At 44.2% G+C, this 17,494-nt stretch overlaps 1 protein-coding gene across 5 annotated transcripts in view; it reads left to right on the top strand.

The window, feature by feature from the left end:
• Nucleotides 1-11,103: 11,103 nt before the first annotated feature.
• Nucleotides 11,104-17,494, top strand: part of NLGN1 (neuroligin 1) — a 553,403-nt gene continuing 547,012 nt past the window's right edge. For 4 of the 5 annotated variants that reach the window (XM_056849370.1, XM_056849369.1, XM_056849368.1 and 1 more), the window contains exon 1: nucleotides 11,104-11,630. In XM_056849370.1, coding sequence (XP_056705348.1) covers nucleotides 11,138-11,630 — 493 coding nt within the window. In that variant the 5' untranslated portion in view covers nucleotides 11,104-11,137. Of the gene's footprint in view, nucleotides 11,631-12,146; nucleotides 12,207-17,494 lie in introns of all 5 variants that reach the window. The other variant, XM_056849371.1, reaches the window with a different exon arrangement.

Here is a 17,494-nt window from a genome sequence, read left to right as displayed (position 1 = left end):
TTGTTGGGTGATTCTCCTAGGTAATATGATTTTAGTTAAGCAGATTTTTCACTTTCTGCCAATTGTTGCCCTGTCTTATCCCATTTCTCTGAACTAAAAAAAGACAGGCAAGATACAAGTACTGGTTTCCTCCTGTACTTGGGGTACAAGCAACACCGATGGCTGTTTTCCATCTTGGAAATGGCATGATGGGAAGAATCCCCCCTCCCTAGGACTTTGACCGGCTCACTGTGGCCTAACCCAATTAGCCAAATTGTGAACATTATTTATGCATTTATTTACTCCATCCATTCATGGTAATGAGAATCAGGGTGGATTACACAGTTGAAAACACTGCAAGCAATCTTGGGGGCTAAATAACAAATCTGGTTTTCCAGTCATGGAAGTGCGACATCATATGTACTTGGCTCTCCCTCACATGCCAACCTGTGCGCCTCTGCTTATTTTGAAAATGGTAATTTGGTTTCATAGTGAACAGGGATGGTGTCTCCTGTGTGTGTAACCTTTGGGATGGAGGCTTTCTTGGGTGGTACAGTCTCTGAAAATTTCACCCAGTCGGATAGGTGAAGGAGTTAAATTCAAACGTGTTTCCTTCTCAAACCAGTCAAAGTGGCTTTTTGAACTGATTTCCTTCTATGACTAGTTTTAATCCCAATCTTCAAGGGTCTAACTCGGCTTGTCTGAATGCCCAAAAGAACTGGATGTGAATATGCCCCAGAATCCTCTGCGACACAAAATGGTTCTGCGGCAGACAGGTTCCTTCATAGAACAACAGACGAGAAACGAGTACCCTAAAGATATAACATTTGAAAATGACCGTGTAAGGAGACTTCCCCCCTGATAAATCAATCAGATAAATGAATACTTTTAAAAACAGATGACCCTTAGTATGTTTAGAATTACAAATTAATTTACTGTGGGTAGCCGTGTTAGTCTGTCTGCAGTAGTAGAAAAGGGCAAGAGTCCAGTAGCACCTTAAAGACTAACAAAAATATTTTCTGGCAGGGTATGAGCTTTCGTGAGCCACAGTTCACTTTTTCAGATCTGCAGTAGTAGAAAAGGGCAAGAGTCCAGTAGCAGCTTAAAGACTAACAAAAATATTTTCTGGCAGGGTATGAGCTTTCGTGAGCCACAGCTCACTTCTTCAGATACAGCTAGAATGTGAATCCATCTGTCTTTAAGTAGAGGAGAGTGAATTCAGACAAGCATTCGTATGTAAATGTTAACAGTATGTAAATGTGAACAGCAGGCGTGATGGGATTAGGTGTGGTATGCAGAAGAGTCTATGATGTCCAGGGGAGAGATGGGTGTGGAGAAATCAGAATTGGTCAAGAGCCATGAATGCAAGGTCTTTATTCAGCCCAGGTAAATGCATTTACTTTAGGTTGAATATCAACTGTAATTCAGCAGTTTCTCTTTCCAATCTCCCTTTGAAATTCCTTTGTAAGAGAACGGCTACTCTTTAATTTAATTAATGCACTCTTTAATTTAATTAATTTACTTCATTTATACCCTGCCTTTCTCCCCGACAGGGAGCCAATATGGCTTACATTGTTTTCCTCTCCTCCCTTTTACCTGCAGAAAAACCTTGTGAGGTAGTTTAGGCTGAGAGAGAGTGGGGATTTGCACCTCGAGCTCCCACATCCTAGTTCATCAGTCTAACTATTACAACACACTGGCTCCACAATGGGAGGCATCTCCCCCACAAAACTGTGTGGCGTTTAAGGCAAATTAATTTAAAATAACAGAATGCTGTAATCCAGGGGTGGGGAACCTTTTTTCCGCCAAGAGCCATTTAGATATTTATAACATCATTTGCGGGCCATACAAAATTATCAACTTACGAGGCATGGAGGGCTTACTGCGAGACTGAAACTTATATGGGGAAACTGCAAGGTTATTCTTTGTTCTAATCCACTGATCAATAAGGTATAGGTAAAAAATTGCAATACTCAAATCCTATCTTTAGACCGAATAGTTTATTTTAATTTCTTTTTATTATTACACATAATATTTAGTAACCAAGGTTTGTAAACGATATATTATGTTTTTCCTTTCATTTTCTTTGGTTGAAATGAAGAAATTAGTATGCAATAAAAAAGCTATTGTTAGACATAATATAAAATAACATTAGGATTAGAATTCTAAATGCAAAAGACCAAACAAGTAAATAGAAAGATGGAGGAGGATGAAGGGGAAGTTTTTATTTATTTAATCTTTTAATAATGATGTATTTTCAACAACTATATCTTGATACAAATGTTTATGTAGTTATTTTTGAGTATTTGTTGAAAAGTTTGTATATGATGTTATGGAAAATAATAAAAATTCTTAATTTTTTTTAATCAACTTAAAAATTAGTCAGATGACACCCCACCCACACACACACACACATGCGGGCAAGCATCCAACCAGTGGCACACTCGCCCACCTGGTGGCACAGGATGGTCTGTTGCACCAGCCGGGCGGAGCCGTCCTGCCGCATGCTGGAGTTGCTCCTGTTCTGCATGGTCACGGCTGGATTGTACAGCCGGCTCCTGCTACCTCCACCTGCAGGGATGAAATCAGGACACACTGGCTAAGAACTCGCCCCTCCCCCGCGCATTCTGGCCCTGCCCCCATTAACCCCTCCATTGTCACCACTTCTGCCCCAAGCCCTCTTGTAGTACATAGGGAATACGTTTCTCCACGGCCCGGGTGGGAAAGGGTTAACACAGTTTCTTGGGCGGTCCTAGCAGCTCCATAGCTAATGACTCTTCTGCAAGGGGGAAAAAAGGTTCCTTTTCTCGGTAAAAAAACCCCTCACATCCGCCTTGAATAGAGGTTATTCCTGTCCTCGGGAGGGGGCGGATCACCAGTCTTATATCCTTCTGAGCTAGAGATCTGCCAGGACCCACAAAGGGCCAAAACAAATGATTTTGCAGGCCATAAATGCCCCCCCCCGGGCCTGACATTCCCCCACCGCACTCCTGCTGTAATCCAATTACATGCAATTTCATGTTAGAATTAGCAAAATGTAATAATTAAGACATGTGGGGAAGAAAGGTAGTGAGACCATATATTTAAGGGTCTGCTGGGAGAAAATCAGGGTGAAGGTACTTGGTAGGGACCTGGTTGGTGGGCCCTGGCATTGGCAACTTCAATTCCAGCATGTTCCAGCATGGTGTTAGTGGTTAAGAGCAGTGGCTTGGAGCAGTAGACTCTGATCCAGAGAACTGGGTTTGATTCCCTACTCCTCCACATGAAGCCAGCTGGGTGACCTTGGGCTAGTCACAGCGCTCTTAGAGCTCTCTGAGCTCCACCTGCCTCACAAGGTGTCTTTTGTGGGGAGGGGAAGGGAAGGTGATTGTAAGCTGGTTTGATTCTTCCTTAAGTAGTAGAGAAAGTCGGCATATAAAAACCAACTCCTCTTTGTCTTCTTCGTCTTCCTCCTCCTCCTCCTCACTCTCATTTGAATTCTGGAAACGGATAAGAATGAAAGTTTGACCATGAAATTGTCCAGCTGGCTCTGTAGGCAAATTTCTTTAAGGGTATGTCCAAACTCACTATTTAGTATGGAACATTCCTCGTTCACTCGGTTTTCCAGACGATTGATATGATGTTTGTGTCAGTCCATTGTTCCACCATATATATATTTTGTTAATATGTGTTTCATCATTTTTTTTCCAGAAGCGATTTGTGGTGATGTTCTCTTGAAACACAACTGGAGTGCCAGCTGTCCATTTGCAGACTGGCTTCTGTCCCTTAAATCTGCCTTACCTCTGCTGAATTAGAGCAGGCAGCTTCACTTTCTCTGTGCTTAATTAATTGCATGCTCACTCATGGTGGTTGTGCATGCCTGAATGTTTCCTTAATCACTTCCTTTCCCCTAGGCTTTACTTATTACTTTCCTTTGCTGGAAAAAAAAAACGCACACACACACACACACATACTATTCCTTAAGTTTCTTTTTTCTACAGTTGCACAATTATGATCATGAAGAATAAAAAAATGAGCACATTTTTTAGCCAAAGGGGAGAAAAGCAATTACTTCTTTTTCCTTCCCTGCTGCAGACACTGATTAAAGAGCCATTTAGCAACACTAAGGTACTGGTGGTAAGAGGAAGTCATAAATTAAGCATGGAACAGAAGAAGTAGCAGGAAGGTGCACATTTAAAGGGACAATTACAGGAAGAAGAAGAGTTGGTTTTTATATGCTGACTTTCTCTACCACTTAAGGAAGAATCAAACCGGCTTACAGTCACCTTCCCTTCCCCTCCCCACAACAGACACCCTGTGAGGTAGGTGGGGCTGAGAGAGTGTGACTAGCCCAAGGTCACCCAGCTGGCTTCATGTGTAGGAGTGGGGAAACAAATCCAGCTCACCAGATTAGCCTCCGCCGCTCATATGGAGGAGTGGGGAAACAAACCCAGTTCTCCAGATCAGAGTCCACCACTCTAAACCACCGCTCTTAACCACTGCACCATGCTGGCTCCAAGCAGGAGATTTCAATGGGATGTAAAGATAATAGTGGGATCTTGCCCTTGAGCATAGACATTGCTAGATTTTTAAGGAGCATTGTTATTATTATTATTATTTTTTAGTGCTGTCAAGTCACAGCTGACTTATAGCGAACCCGTAGGGTTTTCAAGGCAAGAGATGTTTGGAGGTGGTTTGCCATTGCCTCCCTCCGCCTCACAACCCTGGTATTCCTTGGAGGTTGCCCATCCAAATACTCACCAGGGCGGACGCTACTTAGCATCTGAGACCTGACGAGATCAGGCTAGCCTGGGGCTATCCAGGTTAGGGCTAAGTGTGATAGGGAACCCCCATTTCATTTCTACTCACAGCTGACTGTAGAGAAGCAATCCTTCCACAGCACAAAAAAGCTTTGGTATGGAAGCAACTAGGGATAACAACCTCCAGGTATCCCCCAGAATTACAGCTCATCTGCAAACTACTGAGATGTTTTCCCCTGGAGAAAATGGATTCTTTGGAGGGTGGAATCTGTGGCATTGTACCTGACTGAGGTCCCTGTCCTCCCCAGGCTTAGGGTTGCCAGGTCGCTCTTCGCCACCGGTGGGAGGTTTTTGGGGCAGAGCCTGAGGAGGGCAGGGTTTGGGGAAGGGAGGGACTTCAGTGCCACTGGATCCAATTTCCAAAGTGGCCATTTTCTCCAGGTGACCTGATCTCTATCGGCTGGAGATCAGTTGTAATAGTAGGACATCACCAGCTAGTACATGGAGATTGGCAACCTTACCCAGGCTCCATCCCCAAATCTCCAGGCGTTTCCCAACTTGGATCTGGCAACCCTACCTCCCATTCCCTGTCGGTGTCCAAGGGGGACCTGGCAACCATAGAAGCAACCTACGGTAAATACAAATGCACATGCTAACCTGCAAAAATAAAATATTTTTGTGCAGTGAAATCCTTGAGTTTCACAGAGATGTCAAAAGATTCTTCAGGAAGAGTGAAGGGTATAAGCTTGCCTTAATGCAGTTTCTCAGCAAAGGTTTTATTAAAATTAGAAGAGAGATTATGCCTGAGTGAAATTATCAAAAACCTACCTCTGTCTCCTTATTGCCTCTAAGATAGAGTAAATAGCTGTAGAGGACAGCAGGAGAGCTGGGACTCCTTTAAGATTTCTTTAGTGTTGAAAACAAAATCTCTCCTACCTGTTGTTGTTGTTAAAAAGTCTATAAATCTAGGTAGACGGACATTTAAGCAATCATCTTTTTTCAATTCCGTCTGAAGTGTAGTGGAGGGAAATGATAAAATAAATTCTCATTAGAAGTCGCTAACTTTCCTTTAATAAAAAATGCCAGTGTTTAATGAAAAGGTGAACCATGCCAAGCTGAAAGCCCATGTTTTCTTGCATGGGTTATGCTTTTCATTTATAGGGAAAAATGCACTCAGCTGTAATTGTGAAATTGGGAATGTGATTACAATTACAATAATAAATGTGAAGTGTAGAAATATTAATATGGCTATACATTGTAATTTTAAGAACTGTTAAACAGCAACCCTGGAAGAAGCCCAATTTGTATATGAATGGGATGTATGCAGTGTTTCTTATGTTAAAATTTAATAACATGTTGGGGGGAAAAACAATTAATAAAGGATGCTATGCTTTGTGTGCCAAGATAGGATCGCCAGGCCCCAGGTGGAGCCTGAAGACCTCCCAGAATTACAACTGATCTCCAGACTACAGAGATCAGTTCCCCTGGAGAAAATGGCAACTTTGGAGGGTGGACTCTATGGCATTATACCTTGTTGAGGTCCCTGCCCTCCCCCAAACCCCGCCTCTCCAGGCTCCATCCCCCCCAAGTCTCCAGGAATTTCCCAACCTAGAACTGGCACCTCTATGAATAATGTTTCCCAAAGAATCACATTAGGTTTACTTCATTCTAGTGTAGGGTCAAAAATTGAGTTTGGAATTCCCATCCAGAATTTTAGATCACAGGATGGCTACCAAAGGGCAGCCCCTCAGAGCGACTTTGTTTAGCTTAATGTAGGGTTGCCAACCTCCTGGTACTAGCTGGAGATCTCCTGCTATTACAACTGACCTCCAGCCAATAGAGATCAGTTCACCTGGAGAAAAATGGCTGCTTTGGCCATTGGACTCCATGGCATTGAAGTCCCTCCCCTCCCCAAACCCCGCCCTCCGCAGGCTCTGCCTCAAAAACCTCCTGCCGGTGGTGAAGAGGGACCTGGCAATCCTATTCTAATGGCTTTCCTGCATTGTTCCCCACCTCGTTCATGCCTGCTGTCACCTGCAAAATAAAGGAAAAAAAATGTCTTAGTGTTGTAGGAAACAGACAAGCGCCACACACATTCATTTTATCGCTGCCTTTTAATAGAGCAGACCTTGAATGTGCAGAAATTGACTGCCTGTGTTCTCGATTATAATCTCAGTAATGATGATTAGCTAGCAAAATGTCAGTCATTATGATGGACAGACAGCATGTGGAGGGAGGCCTTGTTTACCTCAAGGACATCTCTTGAGTTAACATGCACATACATTTGCATGTAAAGTGGTTCATATTGGGGCAGATAATTCCAACTTCACATGTACACTGATGGGATCTGAGCTGGCAGCAACAGAAAGGAACTTGGGGGGGGGGTGGATAGCTTGATGAAAATATCAACCCGGTGTTCAGTTGCCCTGAAAAAGGCAAATTCTATGCTGGCCATGATTAGAACAGGAATAGAGAATAAATCTGCTGCTGTCATGCTGCCCTTATGCAAATCTATGGTGAGACCACCCTTGGGATATTGTGTACAGTTCTAGTCCCCGCACTTGAAAAAGGATATTGTAGAGCTTGAAATGGTGCAGAAAAGAGGAACCAAAATGATCAGAGGGCTAGAGCAGCTGCCCCATGAGGATCGTTTAAAACACTTAGGGCTGCTTAGCCTAGAAAAAAGGCTAGTAAGGGGAGATATGATAACATTTTGCATGGTATGGAGAGAGTGGGCTAGTTTTCTCCCTCTCCCATAGTACTAGAACCCAGGGTCATCCACTGAAGCTGAAGAGTGGGCCATCCAGGATGGACAAAAGGAAATACTCCATGTTGTACCCTTGCACAGGCGACTTGTCCACTTGGACTGTGGAGGGAGGAAATTAAAAGAAATTTCCGTGGATAGAGTTTTTCCCCCAAGTCCTGACCCTGTTTTCTGTCTGTTCTAAAGCAGTTGCTCCTTCCAAGTCCTGAGATGGTGAGCCGCACTATTACTTCCTTTATTCCTGAATCTGGCCCCTGTTTTTCTTCAAGAGAAAGGGAGAAGCTGCATAAATGCATTCTCCCCCTTTCCCCATAATTCTGCAGCTACTTTTTGAAGGGGCAGAAGGGGCCTCTCCACACTCACACACTACATGGTGTTCCATTCTGTACTGCAATGGAGGGCAATTTTTGCCCTTGATGCAAAGCTATTTCCCAATGCAGCACTTTGGTTTTCCCCATAGTAATGAATGGCAGCCATTCACAGATCCAGGAGGAAGTATAAAGGACATGGGAGATGCTCAAACTACCTGGTTTGGGTGACCCCAACCACTAAGAGAATTTCAGGGGGTAGCCATGTTGGTCTGTAATGGAACAGCTAGATTTGAGTTCGGTAACACCTTACAGATCAACAAGATTAGAGGGGTATAAACTTTTGTGAGTCAAAGGACATCTGGCGAAGGGAGATTTGCCCAACCATTAAGAATCAGGCCTGCTGTTATATGCATTGCCCGATGGAATGCTGGAGGCTTGGAAATAGAGTTGCCAGCTCTGGGTTGGGAAATACCTGGAGATTTTGGGGAGGTCAGGGTTTGGAGAGGGGAGAGACTTCAATGCCATCGAGTCCAATTGCCAAAGCAACCATTTCCCCCAGGGGAACTGATCTGTCACCTGGAGATCAGTTGTAATAGCAGGAGATCTCCCTGGTTGGAATCCTACTTGGAAACCCTACAGAGGCAGGTTAAGATGAGGTAGAATGGAGAGGCCATAAGTTTGGGGGGAAGCATCAAGAGGGAAAGGAAGGAGAATTCCCAGGCTGGCAGGAAACGGTGGACATTCCCATGTGAAGGGTGAGGAGAGCAACGGCTTGACAAATCTTGCATGAAAGCGTGGAGAGAGATAAGAGTAACTGACACATTGTAAACACTTAGTCATATGGACTGTACAGCTTATTATGAAGAATCCGCACACTGGGTTCAATTGTCCAGCTGCTTCAAATGTCACTGATGAGTGGGAGGTAATACTAACTTGTCCGCTCCATATTGGTAAGCCAATGATCTCATTGTATCCCGTACGATTTGCATCTCTCCAAGCTGGCAGTTGTGCGTTGAATATGACTAAGCATTTGCTAGATAGTTGTTCGGAGAGTAACCATCTTGCCTTCTCCTTTGATGGATGATTCTGGAGAGGAAAGGAACTAGTTCTGTCTTGCTGGGCAGAGATTGAGGTGCCCTACTAAGGCTGAATGCTCCCTTCCCATTTATTTGGTGGAAAGGAATACTAGCTAGCCGTGGCTTTCTTCTCAAGGGGGGAACTAAAGCAAAAAGGGACGGCAGTAGTTTAATACCCACTGATGCGTCTCTGTAAAGAAATGAAATACCTTGGCTATTTATGCTTGGTAATTAGCAGCGTGTTCCAAGCTGAAGTGCCCCGCATATTTTTTTTGAATTCTTCGCTTCTTAAGAGCCCCTTTAACACGACCTTTTGTATTTGCTCTGCCCCCACATCGAACCATTCGCTGAAGGAAGCCTGCAGAATCCCAGCCATGGCTTAGCTATGCAAATGACCATTGCTAATCGCTACGTGAACTTAGGAACGAAGGAGCAGGCGAGAGAGTGTGTGTGTGTGTGTGTGTGTTTGACTTTCTCCTCTTGCATCGGGACCGTGAATAATCATTTTAAAGGTCGGATTAAAAAAAAAAAACAGTATTGAGCGAGGAGCAGAATCGACCCTGCATAAATGGCCCTTGAGTGTGGGAATCATCTATGGTGGTTTAAAAGGCACACCCTACCAGAAGGTGGGGAAAATAAAAGCTAACCAGGAGTTAGGTTTATCCCTAATACTGATAATCTGGCCCTCGAGGTCTGATATTTTATGGCTCCATGCTTATTGGGTTCCCATTAGATGCTCTTTGAACTGTTCTCAGAGGTCCATTTTGTGTGCTGTAATGGTGTGGTGTTATCCCTGTCTTGCAGCTCTGTGTGTGTGAGAGAGAGGGAGAGGGATTAATGCAATCATGAGCACATTAGAATGCGTGTTGAGATACATTGGATTCATTCTCTATTAAGTTGAGCAATCACTGTTAGAGTGACTATCAATGGACTTCAGTTAGGCTTACCAGGTCCCCCTTCTTCTTCGGCGGGAGGTTTTTGGAGTGGAGGTGGAGGGGGTGTGTGTCACGCACGCTTCATTACTTCCGTTTTACACCCGGAAGAGCTGCATTGCAAAGGGCCGGTTTCCACTCAAACTCCCAGTAAATGGCCCCTTGTGATGCGTTCTACACCCCAAAGTGCCGCATCGCAACAGGCCTTTACCACTCAAACTGGGAGTTTGAGTGGAAAGCGGCCCTTTACGATTCGTCTCTTCCGGATGTAAACTGGAAGTGATGTGTCGCCATGTGCACGGGTTGCCCGCCGACCCACAGTTGGTCAGCGGGCAGCCAGGTGGATTGGTGGGGGTTTTCCCGCCACCACCTGGCACTTGGCAACCCTAACTTCAGTGGAGTTAGAAGGGTGTCAGTTCGCTTAGGATGCCACTGTATTGGCCCGGGGCAGCTACATGGATAAAGAATTCAGCCGTGCTTCTTTTCTTGACAGCCTCCGAGAGCTCCACAGGGCACTGGGTCTCCCTCCCTCCCTCTCTGGAAATCTGCAGTTCATCTTGTATTTACTGCATAGTTTAAAGTTGTATAAAATTATAATTGATTTGTGGTTCCTATTAAATTGGCCTCTGGTAACAAGTTTAAAATTGATTGCAAGCCCTTTTGAGACAAATAAAAAAGACAACATTAAAAAAAGACAACATTCATACGTATTTAATCCAGTTTTTGAATCCGTGGGTTCAGTCATGTGGATTTCACTGTTCCATTTCTGTGATGTGTGTGTAAACCCGGCAGGTGACACCATAAATAACTTGGCAATCATATTTTTGGCCTGTCATCTCGTGGAACGATAAACTACATATTATAGTATTTTACTTGCATGGCTTCCGAAACTATTAATGCATGTACAGTAATTTGTAAAACACTGAATTATTATTCTGCCCAGATTAGCTCTTTCATACTAATGATTTGTTTTTCATTTTCTCCAGGATATAGACCTGCAGCTAACTGGAACTGATTTATAAGTGGGGGAATCTACGATAAATGGCTGCTCTCTTCATGTTGCTACTATGGAAAACAGAATTGTCAATAGAACGTCATCTGATAAATAGGGCTGAGTGAAGACACAGCCTCAAGGAGGAGGATGAAATTCATGGAAGATGCTTCTCGTGTGAAGAGCCGTTTGCGAGCGTTCTGACGGGCTCACGTTTTGGAGGCTCGATCCATTTCATTCCCCTGGCCCCCTCGAAGAGAGTTCTCGTCCACCCTCGTCCCCTCCCCATTGAGCGGATACAAATAAAAATTGTTTTGGCCATCGGAAGACAACCGATGTGGGACCATGGCCTTCCCAAGATCCATGTGGCTGAACTGCGTGTGGAGAGCGATGCTAGTCCGCCTGTTGCACATGGGTTTGGATGCCACGTTCACTTTTTGCATACTTGGTTTCTTGCTTCACGCTGCTGCTGTGTCGTCACAAAAATTGGATGATACCGACCCGGTGGTGACGACCAGCTTTGGCAAAGTCAGGGGGATGAAGAAGGAATTAAACAATGAGATTTTGGGACCGGTCATCCAGTTTTTTGGGGTTCCTTATGCCGCCCCTCCCGTTGGGGAGCGCCGATTTCAACCTCCTGAACCTCCGTCTCCTTGGCCAGATATCAGAAATGCTACACAGTTTGCTCCAGTGTGTCCCCAGAACATTATAGAGGGCAGGTTACCTGAAGTCATGCTTCCTGTCTGGTTTACTAATAACTTGGATATAGTTTCGACTTACGTACAAGATCAGAATGAAGACTGCTTGTATTTAAATATATATGTCCCGACTGAAGATGGTGAGTGATTTGCAGGAAAAGCAAAGAGAATTTTCTTTTCTTTTACATTCCTATTTGAAGTTCTTTACTCTTTACTCACGTGTATTGGTAGCCAGCACGGCTTTCTTGTCTGCATGCCAGCTCTCCCTTTTCTTTTCTTTTTTCACATGTATGCATGTGGCTTTTCTATGTATGCATTGGTTCTTAGCTTCTATGTCCTTCCTTCTCTTGTCAAGATGCATTTATTTTGTCCTTCAGCACGTGTATTTTTTAGGTCAAAGTTGGTACCTAATTCTCATTCCCACTCATTGAATTCTGGGAAAGATGCATCAACATCTCGATCCATTGCATGGGTAGGCAAAACAAAAAAACAAAAACCAAAAAACCCTGTTGGGACTCTTCCACACCTAACCAAAAAAATAAAAATAAATAAATAAATAAAATGAGGCCATCTTGAAGTTAGCTAGTGGAATTGCATGCTCCTACTGTGTGTGACGGAGCTCCATGTTATTTTCTAGTCTTCTATTCATTTTTCAGTCAAAAGAATATCCAAGGAATGTGCCAGAAAACCCGGCAAGAAAATTTGTAGAAAAGGAGGTATGTATAAAGTGGACTCCAAATGAAACCTGGGTTGGAAAAACAAATTTAAAACGTACAGAGGAAGAACACATCTTTAAAAGAAAATCAAGCTGGTTTGTTGGCGATTGGAGTGCAGGTGGAAGAAATAGCTTGGAAACCAGTTTTAACAGGAGATAGTTGAAAAGCAGGTGATTGGCAGGATAGCCTCCCCCCCCCCCCCAGTTGAAGCATAAAGACTGAATTGCTCTCTCTTCTCTACTGTTTTGTATAGGGCGATTAGAGAGTTTTTTTGTCTGTGGTTTGATTGTTGAGCAGTGTGGAGTGTGGTTTGTGCTTTTTCATATGGGAACCCAGTGAGGGCCTGGTTTTCAGCAAGTTCAAATGCATGGTAGCATTTAAAGTCCATGCAAAATACTATGATCCCCCCTCGCCCCCCCGGCACCGGAACAAAGTCACACTAATTATGTACAATAAAGGCTTGTATACATATGATCAACTAGTACTCATGTGATTGAGCTGGTTAAATGTTTAAATTATAGTTTATTTTCCATTGGGAGGGGGAAAAACACCTTATACTAGAATTGTATCGAGTTACTAGTTTGTTTTCTTTTTAAAAAATAGTGTTTATTTACCACCTGCAGGTAGGATTGCCAGCTCCAGGTTGGGAAATACCTGGAGATTTTGGGGGGTGGACCCTAAGGAGGGCGGGGTTTGAAGAGGGGGGGGACTTCAATGCCACTGAGTTCAATTGCCAACACAAGGAAATGATCTCTGTCACCTGGAGATCAGTTGTAATAGCGGGAGATCTCCAGCCACCACCTGGAAGCTGGCAACCCTACCTGAAGGTTCAGATAACACTTTATGAGGGTCTTCATTATTACTACTGGTCTTTAAATATGGATGAAATATGAAAATAAGGTGAGACTGCAGTCTTAGGTGCATTTTCCTGGGAGTAAGCCGCATTGAACAAAATGAGATTTACGTCTGAATAGACCTGTTTAGGATTGCTCTCTAAGACAAGGAATCCCCACCTGTGCAGAGAACTTTCACTTGGAGAGGTACATTATTTAAAAATTCAGGGATTTTTTCAGATTTCCAATGGGTTTGTTCTAGAGTTGCAGTGCAGATTTGGGACTTGAATCTACTCACGTTCAGGATACATCCGGGAGTTCTTTGTGAGTTCTGCTTTGGGATGCAAAAGTTCAAATCTGGAATTCGGTATAATTAAAGCTATTTATGTCACAGAAAATGGTATCCACCCATAAAATCAAAGGACGAATTTGTATCCTGAAATGCAAGTAGATTAATTTCCCCTAGATTGCAGCTGAAGGGGAGTTGATATCAGCCCTCTGCTACAAACCTCTGTGGCACTTGGTCAGTTGGACACGCCTGATGGGAATTAATGTAATTAGTATTACTCACTGAAGGTGTAACTCCAGTCAACAGTATTGATGAATATGCGGTTTCTTATGACTTAATGAATTGTATTCGACCATTTCTTCCATTCATGCAAGAGAGAGGAGGAAACATCTCATCCATTTCCCCTTGTTTTGGGCTGCAAGAGTTCCATTATCTGGGGCAGGGTGTTGAACTCAATTGTTACAAGGGCTGGTCCAGCTGGATATGACATAAATGTTACTTGGTCAGGCCGGGCCATGCCTCTCCACCCCAGATTAAGAATGGGTGGGGGAAGCTGCCTTGGGTGGCGCGGGTCCGACCTGCGTGCCTTATGTTTGACACCTCTGAATCTAGTGTTTCCAATTCCAGATTGGGAAATACTTGGAGATTATGGGGTGGAGCCTGGGGAGGGCAGAGCTCGGGAACGGGAGGAACCTCAGCAGAGTATGGTGCCATAGAGTCCACCCTCCCAAGCATCCATTTTCTCCAGGGGAACTGATCTCTGTAATCTGGAGATAAGTTGTAATTCTGGGAGATATCCAGGCCCCACCTGGAGGTTGTCAGAAGCCTCCAACTGAAGTGCCTATATGGCTGTAGCAGCTATAAGTTTGGATAGGTGCTACAGCCAGGTCACTTTCTCATTTTTTTTAGGGCTGCAAGAAAAATATGTACAGAGCTGGAAGTAAGTAAATGAGCAAACAGCAGGAAGACAGATAACAGAGATCAGTTCCCCTGGAGAAAATGGATGCTTTGTAGGGTGGACTGTATATAAAGTTGCCAGCTCTGGATTGGGAAATACATGAAGATTTTGGGGGGTGGAGCCTAAAGAGAGGGGGTTGGAGAGGGGAGGGGCTTCAATGCCATAGAGTCCAATGGCCAAAGCAGCCATTTTCTCCAGGTGAACTGATCTCTATCGGCTAGAGATCAGCTGTAATAGCTGGAGATCTGCAGCCACCACCTGGAAGTTGGCAACCCTAACCCAGGCTCTACCCCCCCCCGCAAATCTTCAGAAATTTTCCAACCCAGACTTGGCAACCCTTGTTTCTGACCATGTGGAGGCTCTTCCTAGGCCTCAGCCTAACTTTTATAGATGGGTTTTAGAAACAGAAGCCAGTGTTAATTACATTCAGTCAATGTTTGGCAGACTTTTGCACACAAACAAGAAAATGGATTCGGGGTACAACCCTAAACATGCCCAGTAGGCAGTTGCCCTTAACTCAGTAGGATTTACTTTTCAGTTTGCACGCTTAGGATTGCATTGTATATTTCTGCAAAAAAATTATATTGTTAAGGCCTTCCTTCTACATCTGTTGTTCTGAAGAAGTAACTCATCACAACCCTGGAAGACAGAGCCCCAAATTAATGTGTATCAGGGGAAATTAGGGTGTTCCTCTGCATAACACCACCTTGTGTTCCCGTACCTACCTTCATGTGAGGATAACTGCAGTAATTTACATGTCTTGACTAACGTGCAGTGCAAGCAGTCGCGGTTGTTATGCTGTTCATTAAGCATGTGTAATTAGCTGAGCGACTTTCGCCTTCTATTACCAGGCATTGATTTTACATAGTCATAAATAAAGATGCAGGGTTCCGTCTCTTTCAAATGTACAAAGTCTACCAGGCTCTATCTTTTTTTGGGGGGGGGGGGGGCAGGGAATGTCCTGAAGCAATGGGGAAATGAGAACGTTGAAAAGGAGGGAGCATGTAGCCCAGAAGGTTATTAGCAGTTCAACTTGGAACAGAAGGGATTCTCCTTGACACCGGTTAATTCCATAATCTACCCCTGCCCTACACCTCTGGGGAAGAGAAGATAGAGGGTAGACCTGATGTGTGTGTGCAACATGCTGTGAAGTCACAGGCGACTTCTGGCGGCTCCAACAAGGGACTTTCAAGGCAAGTGAGAAGCAGAGGTGGTTTGCCATTGCCTTCCTCTGCAGTCTTGCTTGGTGGTCTCCCTTCTGAGCACTGACCCTGATTAGCTTCCAGGATTGGGCTATACCATGCCACTTTCCTTCCCGTAGACCTGACAACACTCTTCAAACACTTGAAGGGTTGCCATGCAGAAGATGTCAAAGACTTGTTTGTTCAGGATCAGAACTGATGGGCTTCAGGTTATAGGAAAGTAGCTTTCAGTTGGACATTAGGAGAAGCTTCCTTTTGGTAGGGCAGTCTGACGGTAGAACCTGTTGCCTGGGAGGTCATCAGGTAAAGGCAAGACAGCCATCTTTTGGGAGATGCTGTCACTTTGGATTTTCTATCCAGGTGGCTTCCAATTCTGGGCCTCAACACTCTTCTACAACCTGGTCCTCAATCAGATTAAGAATGATATTCAGTCCTATAAAATCTATATGTGTGTGTGTGTTAAGTGCTGTCAAGTCGCTTTTGACTCACGGCGACCATAAGTATCCCTAAGAAGTCCTCCAAAACATCCTATCCTTCTTGCTCAGATCTTGCAAATTAAGGGACGTGGCTTCCTTTATAGAGTCAATCCATCTCTTGTTGGGTCTTCCTCTTTCCCTGCTGCCTTCAGCTTTTCCTAGCATGATCGCCTTTTCCAGTGACTCTTGTCTTCTCATAATGTGACCACCTATAAAATCTAGGAAGCTGAAAAGGGGAATAGAATGTAGCATTAAAGGTCAGTGCCCTGTTTCTAGACATTGACTTTTGATGCTATTGCATTGCCCGCAGGAATTCCCCAATTTACTTTCATGGGGTGGTCAGTTCAATTGAATCGCGTGAACAGAACTGCCCCCTGCCCAGTGAAATGACTGGTGGTGACTGCAGATATGGGATTGCCAGGTGAAAGACAGCAATGTAGGGACTCCAGCCTGTCGTTCACTGCATCAGGTGAGCAGGGGACTGAGATTCTTGTTGCAACCACACTGTAATTAACGGGTATCCTTTTGCTTCATTATCTTATTTGTGAAATATAGGACAGGAAAACAGAGCATTAAAGGATCATTACAGCCCCTTCTTTCAACTTCAGTTTTAAGACAAAGCATGACAAAAAAGATTATGCATTAAGTTTTCCCAAAATAGCTTGTCCTCATTAGAGGGTTTTTTTTTTTTTTTTTTTTTTAGTTGCTGCTTCTGTAAGCCCTTTTGACACAACCCCAGCCCCTTTTGAAGCTGAAGGCAGGATTAATTGAAGTTTGTTCGGAAAGATGCTTTGGCCTTCACATATAAGGCATTCCTTTCATTTCAGCATGGTGTAGCGGTTAAGAGCAGCAGACTCCAATCTGGAGAACCGGGTTCGATTCCACCTGAAGCCTGCTGGGTGACCTTGGGCCAGTCACAGTTCTCTCAGAACTAGGGTGGCCAGGTCCCTCTTCGCCACCTGTGGAAGGTTTTGGGGGCAGAGCCTAAGGAAGGCGGAGTTTGGGGAGGGACTTCCATGCCGTAGAGTCCGATTGCCAAAGAATCCAATTGCCAAAACGGCCATTTTCTCCAGGTGAACTGATCTCTATCGGCTGGAGATCAATGTAATAGCAGGTGATCTCCAGCTAGTACCTGGAGGTTGGCAACCCTACTCAGAACTCTCTCGGCCTCACAAGGTGTCTGTTGTAGGGAGAGGAAGGCATTGTGATTGTAAGCCGCTTTGGGACTCCTTAAGGTATATGAGAGCAGGGTATAAAAACCAACTCCTCTTCTCTTCTCTTCTCTTCTCTTCTCTTCTCTTCTCTTCTCTTCTCTTCTCTTCTCTTCTCTTCTCTTCTCTTCTCTTCTCTTCTCTTCTCTTCTCCTCATGCTCTTTTTGGATGCATGTAGAGATTTCATGTGAGAATCATGGAATGTTTTGGAATGAGAGGCCGGAGCTCTGAATCAGATGATTGCCTACCTCATCTGGTACTGCCCATGCTGATTGAGAGCTACTCCAAGTCTCAAGCAGAGGACTTCCTCTGCCCTGT

The sequence above is a fragment of the Euleptes europaea genome, chromosome 5 (assembly GCF_029931775.1).
Source record: "Euleptes europaea isolate rEulEur1 chromosome 5, rEulEur1.hap1, whole genome shotgun sequence".
NCBI lineage: Eukaryota > Metazoa > Chordata > Lepidosauria > Squamata > Sphaerodactylidae > Euleptes > Euleptes europaea.
Note: the sequence above shows the minus strand (reverse complement) of the source record. Positions and strands in the feature narration are given on the sequence as shown.